This window comes from Octopus bimaculoides, chromosome 3 (genome assembly GCF_001194135.2).
Source record: "Octopus bimaculoides isolate UCB-OBI-ISO-001 chromosome 3, ASM119413v2, whole genome shotgun sequence".
NCBI lineage: Eukaryota > Metazoa > Mollusca > Cephalopoda > Octopoda > Octopodidae > Octopus > Octopus bimaculoides.
In genome coordinates, this window is record NC_068983.1 from 10,483,323 (window position 1) to 10,496,900 (window position 13,578).

Genomic DNA, 13,578 nt, shown 5'->3' on the forward strand with positions numbered 1-13,578 from the left:
TTTTTTCTTTCTTTGTCTTTCTTTTGTAATATATATGTATTATATACATCTTATATATGTAATAAAATTTGTTTTGTCTCCAGAAATCATTTCCCAATTTGTACCAGATACTGAAAAACTGCACAAAGGACAACGGAAATTCCATTCAAAATATATTTTTCTAAGAGGAAAAAAAGAAAAATTTATGAACAACCACATCCCCATATGTGTTCTCTCTCCACGCTTCGTAATTGGGATTATTTATTTATTTCATATGTAGTGGAGTCACCAAAATGTGGTATGTTTTTGTTTAGTGTCGGTGCGATAGGCATGTATTTGCCTGTGAAATGACAAAATGATAACTGGTTCAACTATAACATTTTTTGTTAATTTTTACACATATATATTTCCTTTATTTTAATTCATCTGCAGTTTGGCAGAATTATAATTCTTTACGTTCTGAGTTCAAATCCTGTCATAGTTAATTTTGAGTTTCATACCTTCTGAGGTGTCGATAAATCAAAGTTTACTCTCAAATGCCTGGATTTCTTCCTATTTTTGAAACAGTTATTACTTCTGTCGTCACTATTCTTTTATAATTCCCTTGGTGGACAAGACAAAAACTTACTGCTTTTCTTTTCCTTTCTTGTTTCCGTTTTAAAATAAATAAATTTCCAGTATTCTACAATAAACAGTGCAGGAGGGTGGGACGTTTGTACCTTTTACAAGGTCGTAAGTAACACAAGTGAAGTGAAACAGCCTCAACCTAGAATCGAACCTATTTCACCGGCTTAGCAAGCAGGAATTTATTTATCGTTCTGAAATGCTTATCATGCTTGTAAATATTAAAAATAAATAAAAATCTGTCATATAACTTCAGGTGATTAGTCCAGTTTTGCTTTATTTCAGTAAAATAATATATATTTGGAAACGGTTGGCGTGAGAGGAGTATAATTTACGAAGACATTTGGAATCGTAACTTGTAACTTCTAACGTTGTCCAATTATTTAATGTACAATTAAATTGACGTAGTTGAACAAGTGTTCAGCTGTTTTCACTTTCAAATTCGTAGATATACGATGATTTATATGTAACTTGTTTTTAAAATAAATTTATATATAACATGAACAACTTTATTTAATTATGTGAATTTCAAAATATGATTTTTTAAATAATAAAAAATATAAATTTATTCAATTTTCGTCTCATGCTTTTCTCAACGATATTACACGAGCGAAACACATTTCAAGTTTTAGAAGCAACTCATTCCTGACTTTCTTAAAAGAATGTCCGTCCGCACAACTTCTACTGTTCCTACCTTAACTACTGTGTTATACAGGTATGTTATCCAGTGTCACAGGAAAGCAAGAAGATTCCCAGCTTTGTTATTATTCACAAATAACAACGGAAAGAAATGCTGGTCGTCGTTTGTTAAAAAGTGGAACACATGTGAAGCATTGACATTGCGTGTGTCCCTGGCGACTCCTCCAGCATTAATCGAAACGGGCTTAATTCAAAAGAAATTACTCAGCAATCAAACACCCATCGATTACAACACACAATGCTGGAAATGTCATAAAACTAGAAGTCCGAACAAAGATATTTTCTTCTGCTTTTGTGGTGCTATTCTTTCGCCTTCCAAGAACCTCACATATTTCAAATTACTAGGACTTGAGGAAGGTTTTGAAATCGATAGTGACATCCTGACACGACGATATAAAGATTTGCAAAGAATTCTTCACCCTGACAAGTTCAGTCAAAAATCAGAGGTATTATTGATCTCCTTTGAGATTTATTCATTTGTTTGTTTACTTTCGCTGTTGTTACGTAATTCAGAAATGTCCCCATGTGTTTAAACACTTCCGAACAGGATGGAAAAATTACTGACGTTGTTTTATAAATAGTATTGTAATTAAATGATCAAATATTATGGACTTTCTCGAGATTGCATTTTTTAATGTTCTATTCTTTTGGTGACCACCCTAAAATAGTAATAAGTTTATGGGCAGTTGCGATCGAGCTCCGGTTCAGAATCTTAGACGTAGACAGCTTTTAAATGTTTATTGAGGCATACTTACACAAGTATGCCCCGTCTTTGTTTTCCTCGTAACATCCAGGAAATGTATAACTTATGAAATTTCCTACAAATATGCTTCAGGTGGTGTAGATGACGATTATATCGAATTTGTTGAGAAAATGCTTTCCGATGAGTTTCGGAAAATTCACATGAGTCGAATTTGTTTTCTCACAACTCTCAGAAAAAAGGGTGTTTTTTTAATGAAATTTTCTTCAAATATCTTTCAGATGGTGTAGATTACGATTATACCGGAATTTTATGTGCAAAATAAAATTGGGCGGACCTGGCGCACAGTCAACCCCGACCTTTCCGATTTTTTTCCACCAGATTCCTGTGTTTTCGATGATGGAGCAGGGTCGGTTTTGGGGGTGGTGAGTGAGCGCCAGGTCACGTACTGACATCATAATTTTTTTTTAGAAATTTCAAGTTTCATTTTGTAGATATATGTGATGTGTGTCTGTATGTGTGCGAGTCCACCAATTCTTCTAACATTAAATTCCGATATAATCGTAATCTACACAATCTGAAATATATTTGTAGAAAATTTCATTTTTCTGAAAGTTCCGAAGAAACAAAAGCCGACACATGTGAATTTTCCAAAACTCCTCTCCCCACCCTGAGAAACATTTATTTTCACAACAAATTCCAATATAATTGTAATCTAAACTATCCGAAGCGTTTTTATAGAAAATTTCTCTGGAAGTTATGAAGAAACAAAATCGGTGGGGCGCACTTGTGTATGTAAGCCTTTATTAATACGTATAAGAGCTGTAGATTTCATTTTGTTTTGTTTCCTTCTATGTGACCTTTTTGCCCATATTATTTAATAATTAGCTAAATTGGTTTGATGTATTTCTCGCCACGTTGTCTATTACTGTTTATTATGTTACATGTGTTATATATCATTTCAATATCACATGGTCTCATCATATTGCAACCTCTCCGGAATTACCACCGTGCCTGCCAAAAATCAAATTAATTTTTCTCTTCATCTTCTATCTTTTTTCAATTTTAATTAATTAAGATTTCCTTGTAGCTAACCTATTTCGATTTTTTTTTCTTCTTGTTCTGGAGTCGTTGCTCTTTCCTATTTTGAGTTGAATTAAGGTTTCGATGGAGTATATCTATGGATTTTAGCCAACATATATGTGTAAATATCTTATCTTTATCTTTTACTTGATTCACTCATGAGACTATAGCTGTGCTTGAGCGCCGCCTTGAAGAGTTTAAGTAGAGCGAATTGACGCCAGTATTTTTGTTAAAGCTTCGTAGTTATATCGATCACTTATATCGATCACCCCGATAGGTTACGGGGACGTAAACACGCACCAATACTGTCGAACGGTGGTGGGAGACAGACAGGAAAACCTTCCGCCCGTCCCTCCCCCCATTTTCTCCCAAATTTGTTTATTTAAAAAATTATTTTTGCCCAAAATCCCCTTTTCGGATACCGGAACCTCCGGAAAATTGTCAAAAATCGGTATTGTGAAATTCCCTCACCTTTCCACCCCAACTTCTTCTCCAACACTAACACTAACCCTAACCCTAACCCTAAAACTGTAACCGTAAGTACAGAAATATTTTGAAATTGTTGTCCGAATCATAATGTCCGTATTTTTCCGCATACTTAGAAAAAAAAAATTTTTACGAATGTTTTTGGAAATTTTTTCAAGAATCATAATCTCCGTATTTTTCCGCATATTTTGGGAAAAGAAAATTCTGAAAAAAGTTTAAAATGAAGGAAATGGGGGTGTGATAATTTTAAAATGTCGACTTTTGTCAATTTTTTTGCAGATTCGTATTCCCCGTAGCCGCAAAGCGGAGTTTGTGTGGAAAAAAAATTTCTTAAGAGTGGTTTGGTGGTGGTGGGGGTGGTGGGGGGTCTTGCTGGAGCACTGCCTTTAGTCGAACAAATTGACCCCAAGACTTATTCTTTGTAAGCTAAGTACTTATTCTAGCAGTCTCTTTTGCCAAACTGCTAAGTTGCAGGGATGGAAACACACCAACAACAGAGACAAACACAGGCACACAAACATATGTGTGTGTGTGTGTATATATATATTTATATACACGATGGGCTTCTTTCAGTTTCCATCTACCAAATCAACTCGCAAGGCTTTGGTTGGCCCAAAGCTATAGTAGAAGACACTTCTCCAATGTGCCACACAGTGGGACTGAAATCAAAACCATGTGGTTGGGAAGCAAGCTTCTTACATCATCATCATCGTTTAACGTCCGCTTTCCATGCTAGCATGGGTTGGACGATTTGACTGAGGACTGGTGAACCAGATGGCTACACCAGGCTCCAATCTGATTTGGCAGAGTTTCTACAGTTGGATGCCCTTCCTAACGCGTAAATTTTTCAACACTTTTTTTATATTCCTTATCAAAACTTATAAGAGAAATCAATCACTGATGTGATGTTTATTCTAGAAAGAAGCAAATTGTAGTAAAATGAGGAAGGTCAAGGTTTCTGTTGCTGCTGAGTCCCTGGTCAGCTCTGAGTGACCAAACCTATTATCAGAAATGTTCCAACTATAACCATCCAGTGTGTTTTTTCCATGCACAACACAGCCAGGGCTCAGTCAAATGTCTTGTTTGATTTTAAAACAAAAGGATATGATTTGAGGAAGATTTGGCTGTTATTTTTAGGTTGAGTGACTGTATAAGGTTTATTTCCATAATTTGAGACAGGGATTTATTGTTCTTGTTGTTTAGCTTTAGGTCAACCCTGATCAATGTCCTTCCGTTCGTGGCCATCCAGTATTTTTAGTGATATGTCTAGGGTTACTTTATCCAATATGTCTGTTCCCTATTTAGGTAGTATGATACAATTTGTGAGAGATTTGGCCATGTTTTCCCCCACACACATAAACTGGTTACCATAATCTGTCCTTGAAATGAAAATTTGGGCTAGGCAACGCACTCGGAATGGACAAGGATGACCAAAGAATACTTGGTGTAGAACTGTTAAAGGAAAGCTGAAAGAAATGCCCCTTCCATGCAACAAAGCACTGAAAATTGCTAAAGACCTGTTTGAATGATGTCAAATTAATCGACGCTTGTATATTTTGTCAGATTCCTTATATAACCTATTTATCTGTGCTAAGAGACAGTAATCCACGTTGATCTGTAATATAATAGGTAATCTAGCTGTCTGGCAAGTGTTGGTACATCATTTTTGACTTGTCCGAAGACCTGTTCTTCTTTTCCTGTCTCAAATTGGAAATAAGAGAATAAAGTAAGAAATAGCACTGTATTGTATTGTATTTTTAAAAACAAAACTAAAGCCGACCATTTCCCAGTGCGCGAAATGGTTTGATTTATATTAACGTAATTTTGTATTATTGTGAGCTGTTACTTTTAAACTGATATCAATGACTATAAGGGAGATAAGTCTTGCCTAGTGTAGATGGACAGCGGCTTTGACAAAGTCGACCTCGGCAGAATTTGAACTCTGAACACAAAGACGGATAAAATACCGCTAAACATTTTTCTCCACATGCTAACGATTCTACTAGTGTGCGGCCCTAACTTGGTAAATTATAAATAAATATTGGTAGAATATTTAGGTGTGAAGTATATTAGACAGGAAACAGAAAACGAAAGTTTTGGTGAAAGGAAGTTTCAAAAATAACTCCTTTCTATCATATACTTTGTCAGATTCCTTATATAACCTATCCATCTGTGTTAAGAGACAGTAATCCATGTTGATCTGTAATATAATTGGTAATCTAGCTGTCTGGCAAGTGTTGTTACATCATTTTTGACTTGTCAGAATACCTGTTCTTTTCCTGTCTCAAATTGGTGTTTATAATCATAAACAGGAATCATCATAGCCAAAAAGATACAGCAAACTATGTATTTGATATACACTTATTTATGAATGGTGTGAATATATCAGTCTTTTCGTGATAAACTTAATCCTTTGTGTGGTTTAGTATCACTGCCTGACCTTGCTGGCCTTTGGCAGAACCCTCTCTAAGCATTAGAATATTGTCCCTGGAATTGTAATTTCTGTCTTCTTTTGCAACTACCAATCCTGAACCCCTTAAAAAAAAAAACATTGCATCCCCCTCTCCCATTTTCACTAATATTAATGTCTGTATTATTCTCTTTCAGATGGAAAGAACATTTTCAGCTGAACAGTCTTCCCTGGTCAATCTTGCATACACCACTTTGCTCAAGCCATTATCTCGTGGTCAGTATTTGTTGGACATAAACGGGACTTCTCTAGATGAAACCACACAAAGTAATGACTTTGATTTCTTATCCAATATCATGAAAACCAATGAAGATTTGGAGAATGTAACTAATGTTGAAGAGCTTCAGATTATCGAAGATCTTAATATACGGAATTTGAACCAGTGCTATGAGATTTTATCTGAAGCATTCCGTCAAAAGGACTTAGTTGGTGCCAAAGAGGTTCTGATGAAGTTGAAATATTTCGTAAACATAGATGATAAAATTAAAGAAATGGAACTGTATGAAAGTTTATGATTAATAGTTTCAAATAGAATTTCTCTTTCAAAAAATGTTACATAGTCTTCAAAGGAACATTCATAATTTCAGTTACCACTTCAAGATGTTTATTCAGAATAGTGTTGTTTTGAAAGCTAACTCACATTCTCATTGTAGGAGATGTATAAAGTGGTATTCCAATAATCATGTAATCTATCATTCTAAATATTACTCTTTCAATTTGGGACACACACACATATATATATATATATATATATATATATATATATATATTATTTATATATAAAGCTTTGTGAGTGGATTTGGCAGATGGAAACTGAAAGAAGCCCATCGTATATATATATATATATATATATATATATATATGTATGTATATTTGTGTGTCTGCGTTTGTCCCCCCACCATCGCTTGACAACCGATGTTAGTGTGTTTACATCCCGGTAACCTAGTGCTTTGGCAAAAGACACTGAGGAAATATGTACTAGGCTTACAAAGAATAAGTTGTGGGGCTGATTTGTTCAACTAAAGGTGGTGCTCCAGCATGGCCACAGTCACATGACTGAAACGAGGAAAAGAATAATATATATAATATATATACACACACATACATGAGTATGTTATATGTACTTAGTATTGATTTAATTAAAAATTTTATCATAATTATTGATCATTTAGTAATTTAATACATGGAGCATACATGTAATCATATGCATACATATATGAAATCTGTGTACTTTTATTTTCTGTATATAATCGAAACATTAAATATATAACATAGATGTAAATCACATGTAATTCATATATGTATATAATGAACATACTTGTCATCCCTCTCCATATGTATTCCCCTCCCTCTCCATATGTATTCCCCTCAAACACTTTTTTCCTAATATATAATCTAATATCTAATCTATATATGTGTTAGCTTGTAAAATATAGATGTTTTCAATCTAGTTTGGATTCTTTGCCATCAAATTTGATTACAAAGAATTCAAATTTGATGGCAAAGAATCCAAACTAGATCGTAAACATCTATAATTTTTAACTTGCTAGCTTTAAAAATTGCAATTTATTAAATTTACCAATTTATGTGTAATATTCCATAGTTTAGACTAGTCCTCTCGTTCCATTACTATTCTTATTCAATCTTGCACCTTTCTATTTTTCAAAACAAGGAAGGATGCAATATAGAGAGATTTGACTGCAATTAGGGAAACCTCGTATATCTTTCCTCATATACTTATACTTATATCAGTTGAGTCAATTACTTCTGAATAACAGATATTGTTTTCAAGTGAAGGTGGCGAGCTGGCAGAACCGTTAGCACACCGGGCGAAATGCTTAGCAGTATTTCATCTGCCATTACGTTCTGAGTTCAAATTCTGCCGAGGTCGACTTTGCCTTTCATCCTTTCGGAGTCGATAAATTAAATACCAGTTATGCACTGGGGTCGATGTAATCGACTTAATCCCTTTGTCTGTCCTTGTTTGTCCCCTCTATGTTGTGGGCAATAAAGAAATAAGATATTGTTTTCAAGTGATTCGCTTCTACTGTTACTCTTATATTTCAAACAGCTGATCGATTTTCAAAAAGTAGTTTACTGTGCATGCTCACTGGAGGTTTATCTTAGGTTTCTTCTTCTATATTCTGTTCAGTTTCCATATGAGATAATCCACAATGTAAGAGATGCTGTACACTCGCCATTGGTCAGTCTGCTTTTACTACTGTCCATGACAAAGTCAGCAGCTTCACTATCTCTTGCTAGACTATTATCAGGTTGTGATAGTTGTCTTTTATAAAGCTCCTCCCCCAGTATGAGAGAGCAATTGGTCATTAAAAACATCATCTCAGATTAAGTCATTGTTTAGTGTCCGATCATCCCCAATTGAGGTGGTCTCTGATTAGACATATTTCAGCAGTGATATTCTCATCTACGGTATAACTAGAACTACATTATCCAATGTTTTCCATTTTTAAGATGAAATCACATGATTTAAGTATGTCAAGCAGCCATGGAGAGCTTTTTTGTATTTTTTTGTAGCTCATTCAAATGAAGTGTGTAGTGCTATGTATTAAGAGTGGAAATTATAAAGCAAAATGGTTAAGTTAGATATGAGGAATTTGGGTCTCGTAAATAAAATGACATGGAATTGAGATTAATTTACAATATGTTCTGTTATAGATCTGGCCAGCCCATAGATGTTAAAAGGCTGATTAGAATGATAATACTATAATGCACAACATTCAAAAATATAATAGTTAAACTACATTTATCACAATAGTAAGACCAACTTCTCAAATTGTCTTAAGTGGATCTCATCCTACAGATTTATGGGTTTTTTTTTAACAATACATCATATAGTAAATGATGGATGATTTAAATGAACTACAAAAAACAATTATGGAAAGATACTGTGTGGAGACATGAAGGGACAGGCTCTGATTATTTGGAGCATGCAAAGGAAAGGCTGCATGTGAAAAATCCTTTTTGAGTATGATGCAAATCTGTAACTAAATCACAGAGAAGATATGGGCCCTTTCTTGCCCACTTCGAGATTTGAATTATTCATGAACACTTTCAGGACAGATTATACACTGTACCTAAGTGAGATAGGGAGAGGGTGGGGGACTAGGAAGATTATCAGAATTGGGGAGAGACCTGATCTAACCTTGTAGGTTGTGAATTGTCTTTGTTTATATATTCATTTAATTATTTTGTGTAGTTAAAGAATCATTAACGTGCTTCTTTACCCCTCTACTTGTTTTATATAACTTTTCTTTGTTCATCCCAATGTTTTTGTAATACTCAGTGTACATTTTATTGTATGCATGATTGAGCCTTAGCAACTGAACTGAAAAATTATTATTAGAGCAGTAAAGAAGCACTGGATTGGCAGAATAAAATACCTTGTTGTATTTGTTCTAACTCCTTGTGTTCTGAGTTTCAATTTACCTTTCATGTTTCCAAGTTTTCATAAAATAAAGGACCAGTCAAGTACTGGGATCAATACACCCATCAAAATTATTTACAACACTTGGTTTTCCTAAGCAGTTATCTGTTTAAGTACAAGTTCAAACGTTGCCTAACTTTGGTGTTTGCCTTAAGGACTGAGAAATAAAGAAAAGGTTTCTCAGAAACAGTAGCATTTTTGTTACATTTTTTTTTTTTTTTTTTTTTTGGCAAATGGGCTTTGACAAAACTATCTGATTGGGGCATTAACCAAATAATTAATCAAGAAACCAGTTAGTTAATTGGTTAAATGGTTAACCGAATTACTAATAAAATGAACTACAAAAAACAATTATGGAAAGATACAGTGTGGAGACATGAGGGGACAGGCTCTGATTATGTGGAGCATGCAAAGGAAAGGCTGCATGTGAAACAGAACCAGTGCGTGTTTTTTTTATTGGCATAACAACCCTTCCAAGATATAATGAAACACCTAATCGAAGAGGAAACTTCAATAAGTACGATCTCTCTGTAGAGTGTAGGATTTAATTTTTCAGGTCCTTTTTAATCAAAAGTGAAAAAGAGTGAGAAGAGTGATGTTCTTGAGTTGTAGGAAAATGCAAGGGAAATTGAAATGGGCAAAGAAACAAAGAAAATGCACACTAGGTATAACAGTAATGGCTTTTTTAAAATTAAAACAAAGATATATGCATACAAATAAATGATTTGATAGAAAGTCATAAGGGTTTCGTCATCGCTGTATGACTTTCTATATTGACTCATGATAATGATTTTTATACTTCTTAATTCCGCTTCAAATCATTTATAGCCCACTTATGCGTACCTTTCCTTCATTGGACACTAAACTCTGCTTGCGAAGACCTGTTGAGGCAAGTGAAATCAAAATCAAATTCGATGACAGCACCACATGACTGGCATTCATGATAGTGGAGCACCAAGAGTACCATCCGAGTGTGATCGTTGCCAGGACTGCTGACTGGCTCCGATGCTGGTGGCACATAAAAAGCACCATTCAAGCTTGATCATTACCAGCGTCGCCTTACTGGCACGTGAAAAACAGTATTTGAGCAAGGTCACTGCCAGTGCTGCTGGATTGGCTCTTGTGCAGGTGGCACATAAAAAAACACCATTTGAGCATGGCCATTGCAAGTACCACCGGACTGACCCTCGTACTGGTGGCACGTAAAAGCACCAATTACACTCTCGGAGTGGTTGGTGTTGGGAAGGGCTTCCAGCTGTAGAAACTCTGCCAGATCAGATTGGAACTTGGTGCAGCCATCCGGTTCACCAGTCCTCAGTCAAATCATCCAACCCATGCTAGCATAGAAAGCGGACATTAAACGATGATGATGTATGTATATAGCTGTTTTTATATTAAAAAAAAGCCATTATTTTTATACCTAGTGTGCATTTTCTTCGTTTCTTTTTACTTTTCCCCTATATACATATATATATACATATCAGTGACTGAATATCTTTAAAATGATGTATTTAGCTCTTAAATTTTTGTAAATGAATGGAGCCATAATGGTTAATACATCAAGCTGCCCTCCTGTGATCTGTGGGCTCAATTTTTTTTGATTATTTTGGTAATAATATTAGGGAACATATTTTGTTTGCCAATTACATTTACACACACACACACGTGTGTGCATAAATGTAATTGGCAAACAAAGATGTTCCCTAATATTACTACCAATTAATCTAGATTTAGTTTTAATTCGAATATTCATAATGCCTGAATACACACCACGTATTAAAATAATCAAAATAATAGCCGAAAGAAATTGAACCTACAAATCGCAGGAGACAGCTTGATGTATTAACCATTATAGATCCATTCATTTATAAAAGTTTAAGAGGTAAAAACGTCATTTTGTAACGATATTCAATAATGGCTATTTTAACGTCTTAAGATTGTTATCTCCCTTTAGTTTTGAGCAAATTTTAAAACCAAGTTTCCATTCTCTGTTAAGTCTTCCATATCAGAATCTATTCACTTCGTTTAGAATATGATTTTAGATTCGTCCCCACTCCTCCCCCTTTTTTTTAGTTGATTTCTTTTTGAAATGGTCAATTTTGGAATTTTATTAGCTTAGTGATAGAATTATATTAAAACCATTCATAATGAAGTTTAATTTTGAGAGTTTATATTTTTCACACTCTTGTTCACCCCTTTCAAATTCATGATTGACAGCAATCAAAAGCCTTCATACAATTTCTGTCAAATAAAATTTGAAAATGTAACAGTTGTCGCTCACAAATATAGTCAACACCTCCCCTCTCTCTCTCTTTCTCTTCTCACGATTATTATCCTTTTTCTTATTTCCTGTTTTTTCATACCTTTCACCCTGTTCCATAAACAATCTCACTCTTAAAAATCCCACAATATTACTATTTTAAACTCACGTATACACGTTTTTTGGAATAAATATTTTACACACCATTTTTGTTGTAGAGCTATACATGACTTCTGACATGTATAGCTGGTCACAGCCTAAAAAACTAGCAAAAAATGAAATCATTATTGAGTGAGAGAATTGTTTGTGCCGAAAAGATGTTTATGGTATTTGTTCTGAGTTCAAATCCTGCTGAAGTCAACTTTGCTTTTCATCTTTTCTGTGTCAATGCAATAAAGTACCAATCAAATATTGGAGCCAGTGTAACCATCTAACCATACCTCGTCGAAAGTTGCTGTCTTAGTGCTGATTAAGAAGCAATTATTAATTAACAGTCTGGAGGATGGATTGACTGAATCATCAGAGTGTCAAATGAAATGTCTTGCAATTTTTGTTCTGGGTCTAAGACAATGATCTCGCAAAAATCATTAGCACACCGGGCAAACAGCTTCACAGTATTTTGTTTGTATGTTCTGTGTTCAAATTCAGCTGAGGTTGACTTTGCTTTTCATCCTTTCAGGGTTGATGTAATTGACTAACCAGCCTCATCCCAAATTTCAGGCCTTGTGCCTATAGTAGAAAGGATTATTATTATTATTATTATTACTACGTCTGCCTGACATGCCAGGTCCGCCTGAGTGGCTCCCATGCTGGTGGCACATAAAAAGCACCATCCAAACGTGGCCAATGCCAGTGCCCCCTGACTGGCTCCCATGCCGGTGTTACATAAAATTCCCTATCCGAACGTGATCGATGCCAGTGCTGCCTGACTGGCCCCTGTGCCGGTGCTACGTAAAAAAGCACCCACTACACCCTCAGAGTGGTTGGTGTTAGGAAGGGCATCCAGCTGTAGAAACATTGCCAGATCAGATTGGAGTCTGGTGCAGCTGGCTTTCCAGACCTCACTCAAACCATCCAACCCATGCTCGAATGGAAAACAGACGTTAAACGATGATTATTATTATTATTATAATTATTATTATTATTATAAAAAAAGGTGGTGATCTGGTAGAATTGGTAGCACACCAGACAAAATGCTTAGTGGCATTTTCATCTGTCTGTATATTCTGAGTTCAAATTCTGCCAAAGTCAACTTTACCTTTCATCCTTTCAGGGTCAATAAATCAAGTACCAGTGAAATACTGGAGTTAATGTAATCAATTAGTCTCCTCCCCCAAAATTTCAGGCCCTGTGCCTTTAGTAGAAAGGATTATTATTAAATTGCAAAAACTGGGATTAACTTGCACCATATTCCACCATATAAATACTGTTAATACTTGTCCATTCTCAAGTGAGTGTATTTCTTTATAGCAGCTGAAGGTTGTAAGTGTTAAAAGAGAATTTTCTTACAAAATATGAAGAACTTGCAAGTGAGGAGTGTCAGCTGCCTCAACAAATCAGCGAAACTCTATTCATGAGTATAAATATAAAACATGATTTAAAAAACAGAAAACAGTAACTCCCATTCCTTTGATATTCTTGAGCAATAAATATCTGAACGGAGCAAAATATAATGAACATTATTCTGTCTTTTATTATGAGTTGTATACGTTATATTGTGAATGTAAATATAAAACTGATTAAAAGACATGTAGTTGAGAAGCTTGCTTCCCAAACTATGTGGTCTTGGGTTCAATTTCACTGTGCAGTAGATTTGGCAGATGGAAACT

At 34.9% G+C, this 13,578-nt stretch overlaps 1 protein-coding gene across 1 annotated transcript; it reads left to right on the top strand.

Moving 5' to 3' along the window:
• Nucleotides 1–1,223: 1,223 nt before the first annotated feature.
• On the top strand, nt 1,224–9,490 carry LOC106884380 (iron-sulfur cluster co-chaperone protein HscB). Its single transcript, XM_014935734.2, has 2 exons — nt 1,224–1,748; nt 6,179–9,490. Exons 1-2 carry the CDS (start codon nt 1,266–1,268, stop codon nt 6,554–6,556), a joined length of 861 nt encoding a protein of 286 aa, XP_014791220.1. The 5' UTR covers nt 1,224–1,265; the 3' UTR covers nt 6,557–9,490.
• The last annotated feature ends 4,088 nt before the right edge of the window (nt 9,491–13,578 follow it).

Bases quoted from the DNA above. Each gene is read 5' to 3' on its own strand.
- LOC106884380 (XM_014935734.2), top strand. From the start codon at position 1,266: ATGTCCGTCCGCACAACTTCTACTGTTCCTACCTTAACTACTGTGTTA. The intron at 1,749-6,178 runs GTATTATTGATC...ATTCTCTTTCAG, and splicing joins AGTTCAGTCAAAAATCAGAG to ATGGAAAGAACATTTTCAGC.